The following is a 15,253-nucleotide window of genomic DNA, read 5'->3' as shown; positions in this document are numbered from 1 at the left end:
ACAAAATACATCATAAAATATGAGAGACAACAATAGTACTAATAAATAACAACAAAAACAGAGTTTATTGTCGATGTTATTTTTTATTATACAACTGCCTGCTGGAAATCAGTCCACAATCTGTAATTTAGGTATTAGCATACATCTTTCATACACTGGCTCTTAAAAAATAAGCTGGACTGACTTTCATATAATACTGAGTGTCCTTCTATATTTCTAAAACAAGCTTTGTCCCTTCGCAAAGTGTGTCCTCATGCTACTACAGCTAATAGAATCAGCTCTTTTCACTGCTAGTACTGTCATTTTTGTCTGTTACGTTCTCCGCCTTCTTACTAGTGTCATCTTTAATCTCGTTGACAGACTTCACCAGCTGGTCAAGCCTGTTGATGTCTTTTAGTGAAAACTGGCCAGACCCTCGTTCTGCTGGCTTGGGCTGCAAAAAAAGATGTAAAAATCCATAAATAAAACAAACATTTTCTAAACTGACTAAGGGTGACTGAGACACAGACTCCCATTTTGCAAAATGGGTTGCAGAAGAGTATAAGGCCAAATGTAAACTATCTAAGTGTGAGTTGTAGTATTGTATTAGCGGGGATGTGATAACCACTGAAACATAAAATATGAAATGGCCTTTACTAATCAGAAAACCTTGTATTATAATTACATAACAGTAATTTTTTAGCACTTTAGATCAAACCTAGACTACTTTGTGAAAATTGTTTTATAAAAGAGGAACCAAAATCAGATAAAACAAAAGTACATGATACGCCCGCCAGGAGTTTGATCGAAAACCATAGATATTAATGAATATGTTATGGGTATGATTCAATTCTAATTATGTGAATTTTTTTGCAATGGGATGGATGAACAGTTTGTTTTGGACCAACTGCTGATGATACTGTATCCAATGGAGAATGTGCTGTCTGATTAATGAAGTTACTGTTCTTTATTAGAAAATTTTGTTTAGAATGGTGACACATTTATATGAGTGACCTAGTAATTGTATATGACACACCACCATCCCAAGTTGTTCCTACATTTGAGGTATGATGGTCCTGTATGCATCTGTATGCAAGATATGATCCAGACAAGGATTTACTGTTATGTGCAGTAGACTATGAAAAGTAGGTCACAGTGACCTAGTAATGGTACAAGACACACCACCATCCCAAGTTGTTCCTACATGTGAGGTTTGATGATCCTGTATGCATCTGTATGCAAGATATGGTCCAGACAAGAAAAAGTTAACAAATGGATGGACGGACAATGCCATACCATAATATGACCCATCATAGATGGGCGTATAAAAATCAGATAAATTACATTTGACTAAACATAAGTTGTTACACTGTATTAGGCAGCAGTGGGTTTTCTTTCTAGATCAAATGTTAAAACAACTAAATGTCATTGTTAATGTGCCACCGGCCTCGGTTGTGTCGTGGTTAGGCCATCGGTCTACAGGCTGGTAGGCACTGGGTTCAGATCCCAGTCGAGGCATGGGATTTTTAATCCAGATACCAACTCCAAACCCTGAGCGAGTGCTCCGCAAGGCTCAATGGGTAGGTGTAAACCACTTGCACCGACCAGTGATCCATAACTGGTTCAACAAAGGCCATGGTTTGTGCTATCCTGCCTGTGGGAAGCGCAAATAAAAGATCCCTGGCTGCTAATCGGAAAGAGTAGCCCATGTAGTGGCGACAGCGGGTTTCCTCGCCAAATCTGTGTGGTCCTTAACCATATGTCTGACGCCATATAACCGTAAATAAAATGTGCTGAGTGCGTCGTTAAATAAAACATTTCTTTCTTTCTTTGTTAATGTCCCAAGGTGTCATTATCCAAACCTTTTTTTTCTTTAAACAGAGACATGACATTGATACACTAGCTGCCGGATGAATAAAATAGTAAACGGTTAGCAACAGACCCAGGGCCAATTAACATCCACCACTAAACTCCAGTTGACACAGACATTGTTTGTCAGCAACATTGTTATAGAAACTTCAGTTTTATATGTCATAATGAACCAAAAACCAAAACCTACCTGAGATTTGTCTGGTTTCCAACCAATAAAATAAATAATCTGAAATGTTGCAGGCACCCCTTTTTCAGAACCATACATATCTGTAGATCAAAACAAGATAATGTAGCATTAGCAGTTGTAAGGAAATAATTCCAATATGTTCTGCTTCACTAAAGACCCTTCTCATATTAACAGAAACAAAGACCCAGGTTTAAGATGTTGTTTGCCAAATTGCCAAATACAATTAAAAGTTCAATTTGTCAATGATATGTCATTACCAATACGCCAAAAAGCTCATTCGAAAACCGTATCGTTTCTTGGTGTATAGCTTTTTGAGAAAACAAATTCTGTTTAGCTAAATGTTACTTGAATTTTGCTACATATTCTGATCAAATTCACCAAATTACTATTAATATTTGGCATCCAGCTTAAACTCTAAAAGACCAATATAATCATAGGCACACAGGCTCCCATTTTTGTAATGGGGAAGTCTTGATTTTTGCCCAAATTAAACTAAAAATGCTCAAATCTGTATTACACATTTATCATATTAGCATTACTGCCAGGGTTGAAAACAAATCACTACACATTTTGACATGGATTACAACTAATATTGTGTGTAGAATGGTGGAAATACATGGTGAAAAGGTTTCAGGTCAGCTAATTTTGCCTGAATATCTTTATAATTTGTGCCCAAATTTGAGGGTTTGCTCCAACACTGGAGGGGGGGGGGGGAGGTGCTCCCCCTTTCCCTCATGTTTCGTACACTTATGAATATAATATGCAACATCTGTCTAGACACACCAACATAGCAATGTCTATGAATTATACAGAGTTAAAACACAATAAGCTCTACATATTATATTTTATTTCTTTGATATATTAAGATTCAAAATTTATAAAGGTTATTACCAGTGTTTTTCGATATGCTAGCTAATATATGATAAAATTATTTAACAAAATTGGTATCAAAATATTACCTCCAAATATAATTTTAAAATTATTTACACTAAAATTGGTCTACAGGTGGATGAAATGTTAGAGCCATAATGGTATGTGCCATTTGTTATGTGATTAAGTATAGTAACATTAACTACAATATAAGTTCACCTTTATATATGGTTGATGCAAGCTTCATTGTTTCTCGATGCAGCATTGGTTTCCTGTTCCAGGCACAGTTGTTCTCACCCATACCTAAACAAATACAAATTGAACATATCCACACTATAAACTTATAATACACAAATAAAGCTACAATAAGCAAGAAAAATGTGCTAGAAACTAATCCATATTAAAAACACTCAACTAAACAAACACAAAAACCACAATGATAATACAAGAGTAAAGAAAAGATGTCTGGTCCATATGAGCAATGGAAAAAGCATGTGACTGGAACATCTTGATATACATCAAAGCAGGATATTAAAGTAGGTGTTCTTTTTTAGTAAAGCTAGCGACAACTGGAAATAATTGTACTTGGGATATAAACGTGAAACAAAATGGAAGCGTGTTTAATATTCTACACTTAAACTTCATATAATTTAAACCCTATGTTTGCTGTTATGCATAAAGTGACCAGGTAGAATGCTCATATTGTGTTTAAAATATAATAATTATTAATATTTTTAACAAGATCAACAACATATTTTTAATTACCTTTAAGATCATACATCAGTTCTTTCATAGCTGGGTATGTAATGACCAGTTCATCTGTGTCCTGCAACCATATATTACTGTTAATGCTGAACTTCCACTCCAGTGTAGTAACAATAACATTGTCATTTTAGAACCCTTATGTACAGAATGACTGAATGAAAGAGTTTATGTTTTGTTTAACTACACCACCAGAGCACATTGACTTATTAATCATTATTTCACATATAGTCTTAAAGAAGAAACCCGCTACATTTTTCCATTAGTAGCAAGGGATCTTTTACATGCACCATCCCACATACCGGAGCCTTTGATATACCAGTTGTGGTGCACTGGCTGGAACGAGAAATAGCCCAGTGGGCCCACTGCCATGGATTGATCCAAGACCAACCACACATCAAGTGAACACTTTACCACTAGGATACGTCCCACCCCTATAACTGAGTGAGTGAGATGAATGAACAAATGAACAAATACATGCAAATGAATGATTGAACAAATGTTTAATGACATCCCAGCACAAAAATACACATCGGTTAATGGGTGTCAAACAAAGGTATGACATTATCTAAGAGATTTATAAAATAAACAACACACGTTTGAAACAGGAATCATTAATATTTCGAACAAGCATCATACACTTTTTACAGTATGGCAGGGTTTCTGCCAGAAAGAAATGTTTGGATACAACACTATGGAACATGAATGCAACCAGAGTCTCTCCCAGAAAAAAAAAGAGTTACATTTAGGGTTAGGCAGAAACCCTGTATGGGTATTCAGGAAGGACATGGAAGAACCTCAAAACATAGAAATAATGTTTTTGTAATGAGTTAACAAGTATAATTTGGTCTATAATCACATATTAAAACTAGATATGTGTGCAGGTGTTGACATATTCCTACATACAATCCAAATGTTGAACTCTTTAAGATGAAGCAGATGCTACTGCACACATACATATAATTCAAACATCTTTACTTGTTTCTCTTATTCTTGTTTTTTAAACATCAGCAGTCATTCAAACAAAACGTTCTTTGTAAATTTATTTTTATTTGCATGTTTATGAATAAAGTATGTCATTGTATGTAAGAATAACATAACACAGCATGTGACATAAATGCCTATGTAATAAATGTGATATACATACAATGGTGAGCATGGTGTAACCCGCTCTACTCAATAGGTCTCCCAGATCTGCAACGTCCGTGAAAGGGGAAATATGAGGAGCAAAGCCCTGAAATGCAAAATAGAATGTAACCTTGGAAAAGATGATGAACTAAATCTTTCCACAACAATGAAATAAACATCTTCTTAACAGTACTGGTTATTCATGCACAGCAGGCAGGGGGAGACAAGTCAAAATATAAATTTTATAAGTGGAGGAACCAGTGGGGTTTTTAAATATCTTTTTTAATTGTATGTTGGTGGTTGATAAAGTTTTATTTCAAGTAAGGTGGGGTTATAGACAAGATTTTATTTAATACATGATGAGTTACAAAATTTGGCTATGGTGGGATGTGGATACCCTACCAGTAAATTTGTTTTCTTGTATACTACCAAATCAAATTCCATAGATGACAATAGTAACATATGTGGCTAAAACTACCTGCAGCGTATCAATCGACATAAACACCACAGCTATAAATATTTCCACCCTCACCCTTAAAGTGAATCAGAAAAAAATGGGGGTCAAACTGCTCATTTCTGAGATAATGGGTAGCATCTATGACTACCCTAGTTCTGCACAAAATTCAAGTACTTTTTTTACAGGTACCCCATACATGTTTCATGCACAAGGCTACTTGACACAGTGGCACTAGATGAAATAATATTGCATATTTTTTTTACTCAGATAAAACTTTTTCTTTTTACAACCAACACTTATCACCAATCACAGGACTTGTGGTGTTCACTTCCCTATCAAAACTTGGGTGCACCTCAAACTTTGACCCAGCCGGATGTTATTTGGTTTAGTACTACCTTAAGAGGCTGTTCAAAATTACTAACATTTTCAAAATGTATAAACCGTAGTTGTTTTTTGTACACCCCTCTCCTAAAATACATATATCAAAAATGATGATTTTTAAGGAATATTTGTTTCCCCTCTCTCCATGTGTATGGTTCATACCTGTGTAAAATTGTGAATAGCCCCTAAATCTTTGATGCAATGTTTCATGTTTCAAATAACGGTCATGTCAAATTTAGTTCTGACAATATGTTAATTTGTAAGAAATCATTACAATCAATGAAGAAACAAGATGTAGGTCAGTGATAGAACACTGACATAAAGGGTCAAAGGTCACAAGAGTGATCCAGTCCCATAACCCTGATCCCTCGGTGGACCTACTGGGAATTTCCTTTTCACACAAATATTTCATGATTGTGGTACAGTGCCTGCCCATGGTGCGAATGGGTTCTATGGACTCTGTTTTTTCCTCGTCCCAAACAGTGCCCTATGACTAGTACATCAAAAACTATGGTACAGAAAGAGCATACAAAAGATCCCTTGCTGTCTTATCAGTAGCAGTAGGCTACATGGCAGCAGCGACTTTCCTCTCTTTAATGGCAGTTTACTTTGTTTGTTAGATTATATTATTTCCATGCTATTGTCCAATTAAAGTTCAAGTACACTGTCCTGGACCTGGGACACACTTCAGCTACGTGGGCTGCCTGCCCAGGACAGTTGGTTAGTGGTTAGACAAGTCGGTGTAGTGGCCTTACACCTACCCAATGAGTCATAAAACTCACTCTTCATGGAAGTCGGTTGGGCTGCGAACCCAGTACCTACCAGCCTTAAGTTCAATGACTTAACCACTAGACCACTGCTGACGGTCACATGATCACCTCAGTGTGTAGAAATACTTACTCCTTCCTTTTCAAGTTCAGCTTTTTGCAGTGATACCCGGAGTTCATATAACGTGTCTCCACCAAACATACTACCAATGAAAACTCCATCATCCTTCAGTGCATTGAAAACCTGTCAAAGCCAAACACAATACTTATACTACAATATGTATACCGGATTATCTATAGTAATAAACTAAATAGCTATTCTTTGACAATCAGTGTATTCTCTTTACTTGTGCATATACTCTTTACTGTTGAGAACATTTCACTGGTTTGTATACCTTTTAATATCGAGTAGACTTTTACTCCTAACATGACTCAAAATAGCTACTTGAATAATCATTTTCTATCTGTGCACAGTTCAGATCATGGGTCCCAAAAGTGTTACATTGTTGCTAAAAACAAAATACTTTCAAACAAGTTACGGTATTTATAACATTGATTGTTTGATTAAGTCTCTAAACTCCATAAATATTTACTGAGGAGACCTTGGAGATACATATTTTGACTTTGAGTGGATGTGAAATAACCCGAATCGAGATAGTTATGCATATAACGTGGTGTCCTCAATTTGTAAATTATTAAGTTGTTAAAGGCAGAAAACCCCCAAAATGACACAAAGAAAACTTGAAATGAAGTTTTTTTTTATTCAAAGCATTTAATTTTAATAACTTTCTTGTAAAACAACATTTAAAAAAAAATAATAATAAAAGACACAGTTATATGCGGAACAAGAATTTTTTTGATAGGATACTGGGAGAAAGGAATGATCCTATATACAAAGCAGTGTTATTGCATGCATTTAGCCAATATCCATTTTCTGTAAATTAAGAAATTTGATTTAAACAAGATATGTTCCGCATATAACTTGGACACAATAAAGCAAAAATGACAATTTACTGAACACAAAAAACTTAATTCAATATTTCAGCCTAGGAAATCATCATTACTTATCCCCAGTATTACTGATAAAATCAAAACAGAACTTTATTTACACTTAGGCCATATTGCAATTGAAATATCAGCATTCAATTGAAATATCAGTATTCAGGACATTTCAGCAATTTGTGTACATACAATAAAAATGAATTGCATGGTATAACAAGTGTAGGGATATAATATAAGATTATCAGTATAATTATTATTAGTAGTACTAATGATCATTGCTAAGAAATCTATTTTTACTGTGTTATTATAACGCTCATCGATTAATGCTGTGTCATTGTAATCAAGATGGATTGAAATGCTTAATTTTAAAAACTACAAGACAGCTGCAAGGATGATATTAGAGAACCTTTTCCCCCCAACTACTTAAACAGTTAAATAGATGACAATGCAAACAAGAATCCACTATCACAATTGATAGGAAGCACAGTGGAAATAATATTCATTAACAGTACAAATCAATTTAACTTTGATTAGATATCGAAATAAAAGTGTTCACGTCTGTTGAACCGTGGTTCTGGCAAGATGTTGATAATTTTATAGAAAAGAACAATAGATTCGTCTTCAACAGTCGGATAAACATAGTGACCACTTTGGGTCTTCCTGAGGAAGCTGACATGCGCCTTTCCTTCATTGGCCATCACATTCTTGACCTGAAAAAAGTATTAATTCCAATTAAAAGTTTGAATATAACAAAGCAATACCTACTTTTTATTTAAAGAAGAATTGTGAGGACAAGTTTAACATTAATTAAATGCAAACAAAGAAGGAAAAAGACAATACATGATATATTTACAATGCAATTTCTGCCTGGACTGAACATATCTATGCATATAATTATGCAAGTCTTCATCACTTATAAAACAAAAATCCAAACAACTTACAAATGCAACAAAAACTTTGCCATTGCCCAATTTTCCACTGATAGGCAGGATAGTCACCCGCACAAAATCCCCCACTTTGACAGACAGCCTGAAAGAGACAAATGACAAATACTTAAAATCATATAAGATGAAAAGAAAGGTTTTAAAATAAAGGTTAACATTATAATAAAATTGTTTAATATCAACTATAAAGTTTAAATATTTTTTATTATACACTTTGCGTTTTGCTTTTATGTAAGCTCGGCAAATCTTACAAAAATACCTTCACATATTAACATGAACATTAATTATATTAACTGTAAAGTGCACTTTTTTTTTTAACAAAACACATCCAATGAAAATTTGCAATAAGAATACTGAGAAAACCAGAAATATGTGCTCGTACAGAATACAATAATTTTGAAGACTATATGATATTGGGTAAAACGAAGAATAAATACATACATATCTGCAGTCTGGTCATCCACTGGTGGCTGTGATTGTCCCTGGTCGTCCACTGGTGAGACTGGCTGGTCGTCGACGGGTGAGACTGCCTGGTCATCCACTGGTGGAGTGGGGGCAACCTGGTCATCCACTGTTGGAGTGGGGGCAGCCTGGTCATCTACTGGAGTGGGAAGAGCCTGGTCATCCACTGGTAGAGTGGAGGGAGTCTGGTCATCCACTGGTAGAGTGGAGGGAGTCTGGTCATCCACTGGTGGAGTGGGGGCAGCCTGGTCATCTACTGGAGTGGGAGGAGCCTGGACATCCACTGGTAGAGTGGAGGGAGTCTGGTCATCCACTGGTAGAGTGGAGGGAGTCTGGTCATCCACTGGTGGAGTGGGGGCAGCCTGGTCATCTACTGGAGTGGGAGGAGCCTGGACATCCACTGGTAGAGTGGAGGGAGTCTGGTCATCCACTGGTAGAGTGGAGGGAGTCTGGTCATCCACTGGTGGAGTGGGGGCAGCCTGGTCATCTACTGGAGTGGGAGGAGCCTGGACATCCACTGGTAGAGTGGAGGGAGTCTGGTCATCCACTGGTAGAGTGGAGGGAGTCTGGTCATCCACTGGTGGAGTGGGAAGAGCCTGGTCATCCACTGGTGGAGTGGAGTGAGTCTGGTCATCCACTGGTAGAGTGGAGGGAGTCTGGTCATCCACTGGTGGAGTGGGAAGAGCCTGGTCATCCACTGGTAGAGTGGAGGGAGTCTGGTCATCCACTGGTAGAGTGGAGGGAGTCTGGTCATCCACTGGTAGAGTGGAGGGAGTCTGGTCATCCACTGGTAGAGTGGAGGGAGTCTGGTCATCCACTGGTGGAGTGGGGGCCGCCTGGTCATCTACTGGAGTGGGAGGAGCCTGGTCATCCACTGGTAGAGTGGAGGGAGTCTGGTCATCCACTGGTAGAGTGGAGGGAGTCTGGTCATCCACTGGTAGAGTGGAGTGAGTCTGGTCATCCACTGGTAGAGTGGGGGCAGCCTGGTCATCTACTGGAGTGGGAGGAGCCTGGTCATCCACTGGTAGAGTGGAGGGAGTCTGGTCATCCACTGGTGGAGTGGGGGCAGCCTGGTCATCTACTGGAGTGGGAGGAGCCTGGACATCCACTGGTAGAGTGGAGGGAGTCTGGTCATCCACTGGTGGAGTGGGGGCAGCCTGGTCATCTACTGGAGTGGGAGGAGCCTGGACATCCACTGGTAGAGTGGAGGGAGTCTGGTCATCCACTGGTAGAGTGGAGGGAGTCTGGTCATCCACTGGTGGAGTGGGGGCAGCCTGGTCATCTACTGGAGTGGGAGGAGCCTGGACATCCACTGGTAGAGTGGAGGGAGTCTGGTCATCCACTGGTAGAGTGGAGGGAGTCTGGTCATCCACTGGTGGAGTGGGGGCAGCCTGGTCATCTACTGGAGTGGGAGGAGCCTGGACATCCACTGGTAGAGTGGAGGGAGTCTGGTCATCCACTGGTAGAGTGGAGGGAGTCTGGTCATCCACTGGTGGAGTGGGAAGAGCCTGGTCATCCACTGGTGGAGTGGAGTGAGTCTGGTCATCCACTGGTAGAGTGGAGGGAGTCTGGTCATCCACTGGTGGAGTGGGAAGAGCCTGGTCATCCACTGGTAGAGTGGAGGGAGTCTGGTCATCCACTGGTAGAGTGGAGGGAGTCTGGTCATCCACTGGTAGAGTGGAGGGAGTCTGGTCATCCACTGGTAGAGTGGAGGGAGTCTGGTCATCCACTGGTGGAGTGGGGGCAGCCTGGTCATCTACTGGAGTGGGAGGAGCCTGGTCATCCACTGGTAGAGTGGAGGGAGTCTGGTCATCCACTGGTAGAGTGGAGGGAGTCTGGTCATCCACTGGTAGAGTGGAGGAGTCTGGTCATCCACTGGTAGAGTGGGGGCAGCCTGGTCATCTACTGGAGTGGGAGGAGCCTGGTCATCCACTGGTAGAGTGGAGGGAGTCTGGTCATCCACTGGTGGAGTGGGGGCAGCCTGGTCATCTACTGGAGTGGGAGGAGCCTGGACATCCACTGGTAGAGTGGAGGGAGTCTGGTCATCCACTGGTAGAGTGGAGGGAGTCTGGTCATCCACTGGTGGAGTGGGGGCAGCCTGGTCATCTACTGGAGTGGGAGGAGCCTGGACATCCACTGGTAGAGTGGAGGGAGTCTGGTCATCCACTGGAGTGGGAAGAGCCTGGTCATCCACTGGTAGAGTGGAGGGAGTCTGGTCATCCACTGGAGTGGGAGGAGCCTGGTCATCCACTGGTAGAGTTAGGGGAGTCTGGTCATCCACTGGTGGAGTGGGGGCAGCCTGGTCATCTACTGGAGTGGGAGGAGCCTGGTCATCCACTGGTAGAGTTAGGGGAGTCTGGTCATCCACTGGTGGAGTGGGGGCAGCCTGGTCATCTACTGGAGTGGGAGGAGCCTGGTCATCCACTGGTAGAGTTAGGGGAGTCTGGTCATCCACTGGTGGAGTGGGGGCAGCCTGGTCATCTACTGGAGTGGGAGGAGCCTGGTCATCCACTGGTAGAGTTAGGGGAGTCTGGTCATCCACTGGTGGAGTGGAGTGAGTCTGGTCATCCACTGGTGGAGTGGAGGGAGTCTGGTCATCCACTGGAGTGGGAAGAGCCTGGTCATCCACTGGTAGAGTGGAGGGAGTCTGGTCATCCACTGGTGGAGTGGAGTGGGGGCAGCCTGGTCATCCACTGGAGTGGGAGGAGCCTGGTCATCCACTGGTAGAGTTAGGGGAGTCTGGTCATCCACTGGTGGAGTGGAGTGAGTCTGGTCATCCACTGGTGGAGTGGAGGGAGTCTGGTCATCTACTGGAGTGGGAGGAGCCTGGTCATCCACTGGTAGAGTTAGGGGAGTCTGGTCATCCACTGGTGGAGTGGGGGCAGCCTGGTCATCTACTGGAGTGGGAGGAGCCTGGTCATCCACTGGTAGAGTTAGGGGAGTCTGGTCATCCACTGGTGGAGTGGAGTGGGGGCAGCCTGGTCATCCACTGGAGTGGGAGGAGCCTGGTCATCCACTGGTAGAGTTAGGGGAGTCTGGTCATCCACTGGTGGAGTGGAGTGAGTCTGGTCATCCACTGGTGGAGTGGAGGGAGTCTGGTCATCTACTGGAGTGGGAGGAGCCTGGTCATCCACTGGTAGAGTTAGGGGAGTCTGGTCATCCACTGGTGGAGTGGGGGCAGCCTGGTCATCTACTGGAGTGGGAGGAGCCTGGTCATCCACTGGTAGAGTTAGGGGAGTCTGGTCATCCACTGAAGGAGTGGGGGCAGCCTGGTCATCTACTGGAGTGGGAGGAGCCTGGTCATCCACTGATAGAGTTAGGGGAGTCTGGTCATCCACTGGAGGAGTGGGGGCAGCCTGGTCATCTACTGGAGTGGGAGGAGCCTGGTCATCCACTGGTAGAGTTAGGGGAGTCTGGTCATCCACTGGTGGAGTGGGGGCAGCCTGGTCATCTACTGGAGTGGGAGGAGCCTGGTCATCCACTGGTAGAGTTAGGGGAGTCTGGTCATCCACTGGTGGAGTGGGGGCAGCCTGGTCATCTACTGGAGTGGGAGGAGCCTGGTCATCGACTGGTAGAGTGGGGGGAGTCTGGTCATCCACTGGTGGTGTGGGGGCAGCCTGGACATCCACTGGAGTAGGAGGAGCCTGGTCATCCACTGGTAGGGGGGGGGGGGGAGTCTGGTCATCCACTGGTGGAGTGGGGGCAGCCTGGTCATCCACTGGAGTGGGAGGAGCCTGGTCATCCACTGGTGGAGTGGGGGAAGCCTGGCCGTCCACTGGTGGAGTGGGTGGTACCTGGTCATCTACTGGAGTGGGGATAGTGTGGTCCATTGGTGAGGGTGAGGGAGCATGGTTGGCATCTGGAGGCCTTTGACTTTTGGCATTCCGTGATGTGACCGACATGTTGCACACTCTCCAAGGCCCAGTGAGGTCTGTGTGCAGGCAGGTACCATCATCTTCTCTGCAACCCGAGCAAAAACATGACCGTTCCAAACAGATACCACATATGCTTTTGTCGATGTAAGATCAGGTCGCTCTCTAACAATGGATTCCTTTTCCACAAAAATGAAACATCGTTTTGTATGATTGTGACCATCTGTTCTTGGCAGACAAAGCCTTTTCTTGCACATGTCAAATAGGTCGCAAGGTGATGCAACTTCATCCTGTCTAGATATAACTGCTCTTGTGACAGATTTTTTTATGACCCCTATCTCACGGTCGCATGGACCCTTTCCATGCCTGATCCCAAAGAAGTGGCATTCTGATTTGATTCCAAGATCTTCTGTGGCATAAGAGCAGTCTACGAATGCAATTCTGTTTTTATACTGGGTTGGTGCTCCATCTGAAAATTGCGCAAGTCGGCTAAAGTCAACACCCTCCTCCTTCAGCAACAGCACAGACGAGTTCACAAAATGGTGGACGGCATGGTGATCGTGGGTGAGGTCATTACTGATGAAGATGATCGAATCTGGATAACCTCCGAACAGTTTTCAACAGAACAGTTGTAAGTGGCAACCACAGGGTGTATAGTGGCAACCCTGTGGTGCATTCTGCGGTCTACAAGTGTAATTCTCTGCAAAATCTTCGCAAAAGATGACAGTGTTGGCTGGGCACTTGCTTGTTACACACTTGTATTGACTGAACTGCCACTTGGCGTTGAATATATGTGCAGAGAAGGGAGCCAGATCTTCTGCTAGTGCCTCCACTAGGCCCCCAAACGTGGACTCATGTTTGACTTTCATTAGGCAAGTCCTGCCTTGTCCTATCTGGGCTTGCTCCCACTGGAACCAAACAGCTGGACGAGATCTCTGTGTTGGGATAACACTATCCAGGTGATGGGATAGTGCCCGTGTCCCACAGCTTGTACAGTGCCTATCCAAGCAGTTCTTTTTGTAATCGCCCTCAGGCACTTTGGGACAGAGGGTGAGTCTAGATGCCTGGTACCGGTCCTGTATGTGAATTTTTTGCTCTATGGTCGCATTCAATGACTTTAACTTTAAGTCCACATTAGCACAATATTCGCACACGCATTCCCGATACTTGTGCGACGTGAATGGAAGCACTGTTTTGGATCGGTGGCGTTTGAAAGCACTGAAGCTTACTTTTGGCCCGTAAGTCTCTGTGTATTTCTGGAAAGTTGTTAAAAGTGACGACTCTAAGACTTTTCTCGACTGTACCACACCCCCTTGGACAGATGCACTGCGAGCATCGGGCAGGTCTTTACTGATGTTCCCATCGTTGAAGAACATCTGGATTTCGTTCACAGTGTCTGCTGGGACAGCATCTTTTCTCGTCTTTCGGTGGTCCTCCCAACCAATTCTGTTCGAGTCTCTCAAAACTTTCCGTTGCATCTTTTTGCTAACGACAAAGTAATGAGCAGCAGCTTTGTTTTTGACAGTCACTGCCATTGCCAGTGTCCGTTTAAGGCGGAGGTTCTTCAAACTCCTCCATACGGACAATTTCCGTAGTACTCCCTGGAAACTTGCAGAAATGGTGCTATCAAAGTTGAGTTTCTTCTTTGAATGTGGACTGCAGACCCCTTTGGTGGATGGGCTCAGTCCTTGGATACCAGCAGCAATAACTTCTGCTCGCACAGAAGAACCAGCTGGAAGGGCACTGAGGAAAACCTTTTTGAATCTATGATTGGCAACGTGCTGTGCAGATGCTTTGTTTTGTCCACATGAATTTTCTATTAAAACAGCAGGTGAACTCTTCTGGCTGGTTTTGGCAGCTGTAGATGACTTCTTTGCAGCGTACAAATCCATCCTGCGTTTATTCTCTGTGGTCTTTTTTTGTCTGCTCACGTTCTGCCTCTGTAACTGCTTTTCCTTGCGCCACCTTTTTCTGTTTTGTTCCTGGGTTTTCCTAGTTTTGCGGACTTTTGCTTCACCTCCATCACGCATTTTGCATCTCTCCCTGTACTGTCTCTGTCTCTCCCTCTGTAACTCTCTGTTTCTCTGTACTGCTTCATCAGTTCTCCTCGAGTAATATTCTTTGAAGCGTTTCTTCTCACTCTCTCTATGAAGTTTCAGTATTTCTGGGTTTCTTTTAACCTCTCCCTATAGTTCCAAGATATTTCTTTTCTAGTTTTCCTCTTTTTTGCACACTCAGTGGTGTCCTGGGTTGCAGTAGTTGTTCTTTTAGGCCGAAGAGTCCTGGTCAGTTCAGACGTTTCCTCCATTGTCCTATGGACAGTTGTCAATATATCTGAAAAGGCAAAATACATACAAATGAAAAATGTGTCGGCAAAACAGGTAAATGATATCAGCTAAAACAGTTAGAATTTTTGTGCTATGAAAATATTATGCAACATAAATCATTAAAATGCAACACTGATGTTGCAAAAACAAAAAACATTGTTAAAGTGAACACAGGCATCGAAATAAGTCAAGAATGGTCGTTTAGGTTACCAGGAGGTTACCACATGTAAGAAAAGTTGAGAA

General features: G+C 42.5%; 3 protein-coding genes across 3 annotated transcripts; all 3 read right to left on the bottom strand.

The window, feature by feature from the left end:
* Positions 1–274: 274 nt before the first annotated feature.
* LOC121370073 (arginine-hydroxylase NDUFAF5, mitochondrial-like) lies at positions 275–6,605 on the bottom strand. Its single transcript, XM_041495173.1, has 6 exons — positions 6,537–6,605; positions 4,818–4,904; positions 3,674–3,734; positions 3,128–3,211; positions 2,039–2,118; positions 275–433 (listed from the first exon to the last, which is right to left on the bottom strand). The coding sequence occupies exons 1-6, from the start codon at positions 6,603–6,605 to the stop codon at positions 275–277; spliced, it is 540 nt and encodes a 179-aa protein (XP_041351107.1).
* Positions 6,606–6,657: 52 nt separating this feature from the next.
* LOC121370072 (cell surface glycoprotein 1-like) lies at positions 6,658–11,501 on the bottom strand. Its single transcript, XM_041495172.1, has 5 exons — positions 11,471–11,501; positions 10,688–11,439; positions 8,791–10,646; positions 8,347–8,434; positions 6,658–8,115 (listed from the first exon to the last, which is right to left on the bottom strand). Exons 1-5 carry the CDS (start codon positions 11,499–11,501, stop codon positions 7,936–7,938), a joined length of 2,907 nt encoding a protein of 968 aa, XP_041351106.1. The 3' UTR covers positions 6,658–7,935.
* Positions 11,380–12,832, bottom strand: LOC121371445 (cell surface glycoprotein 1-like). Its single transcript, XM_041497335.1, has one exon. The coding sequence runs from the start codon at positions 12,711–12,713 to the stop codon at positions 11,745–11,747; it is 969 nt and encodes a 322-aa protein (XP_041353269.1). The 5' UTR covers positions 12,714–12,832; the 3' UTR covers positions 11,380–11,744.
* Between the last annotated feature and the right edge of the window lie 2,421 nt (positions 12,833–15,253).

Source organism: Gigantopelta aegis, chromosome 4 (genome assembly GCF_016097555.1).
Source record: "Gigantopelta aegis isolate Gae_Host chromosome 4, Gae_host_genome, whole genome shotgun sequence".
Lineage (NCBI taxonomy): Eukaryota > Metazoa > Mollusca > Gastropoda > Neomphalida > Peltospiridae > Gigantopelta > Gigantopelta aegis.
Note: the sequence above shows the minus strand (reverse complement) of the source record. Positions and strands in the feature narration are given on the sequence as shown.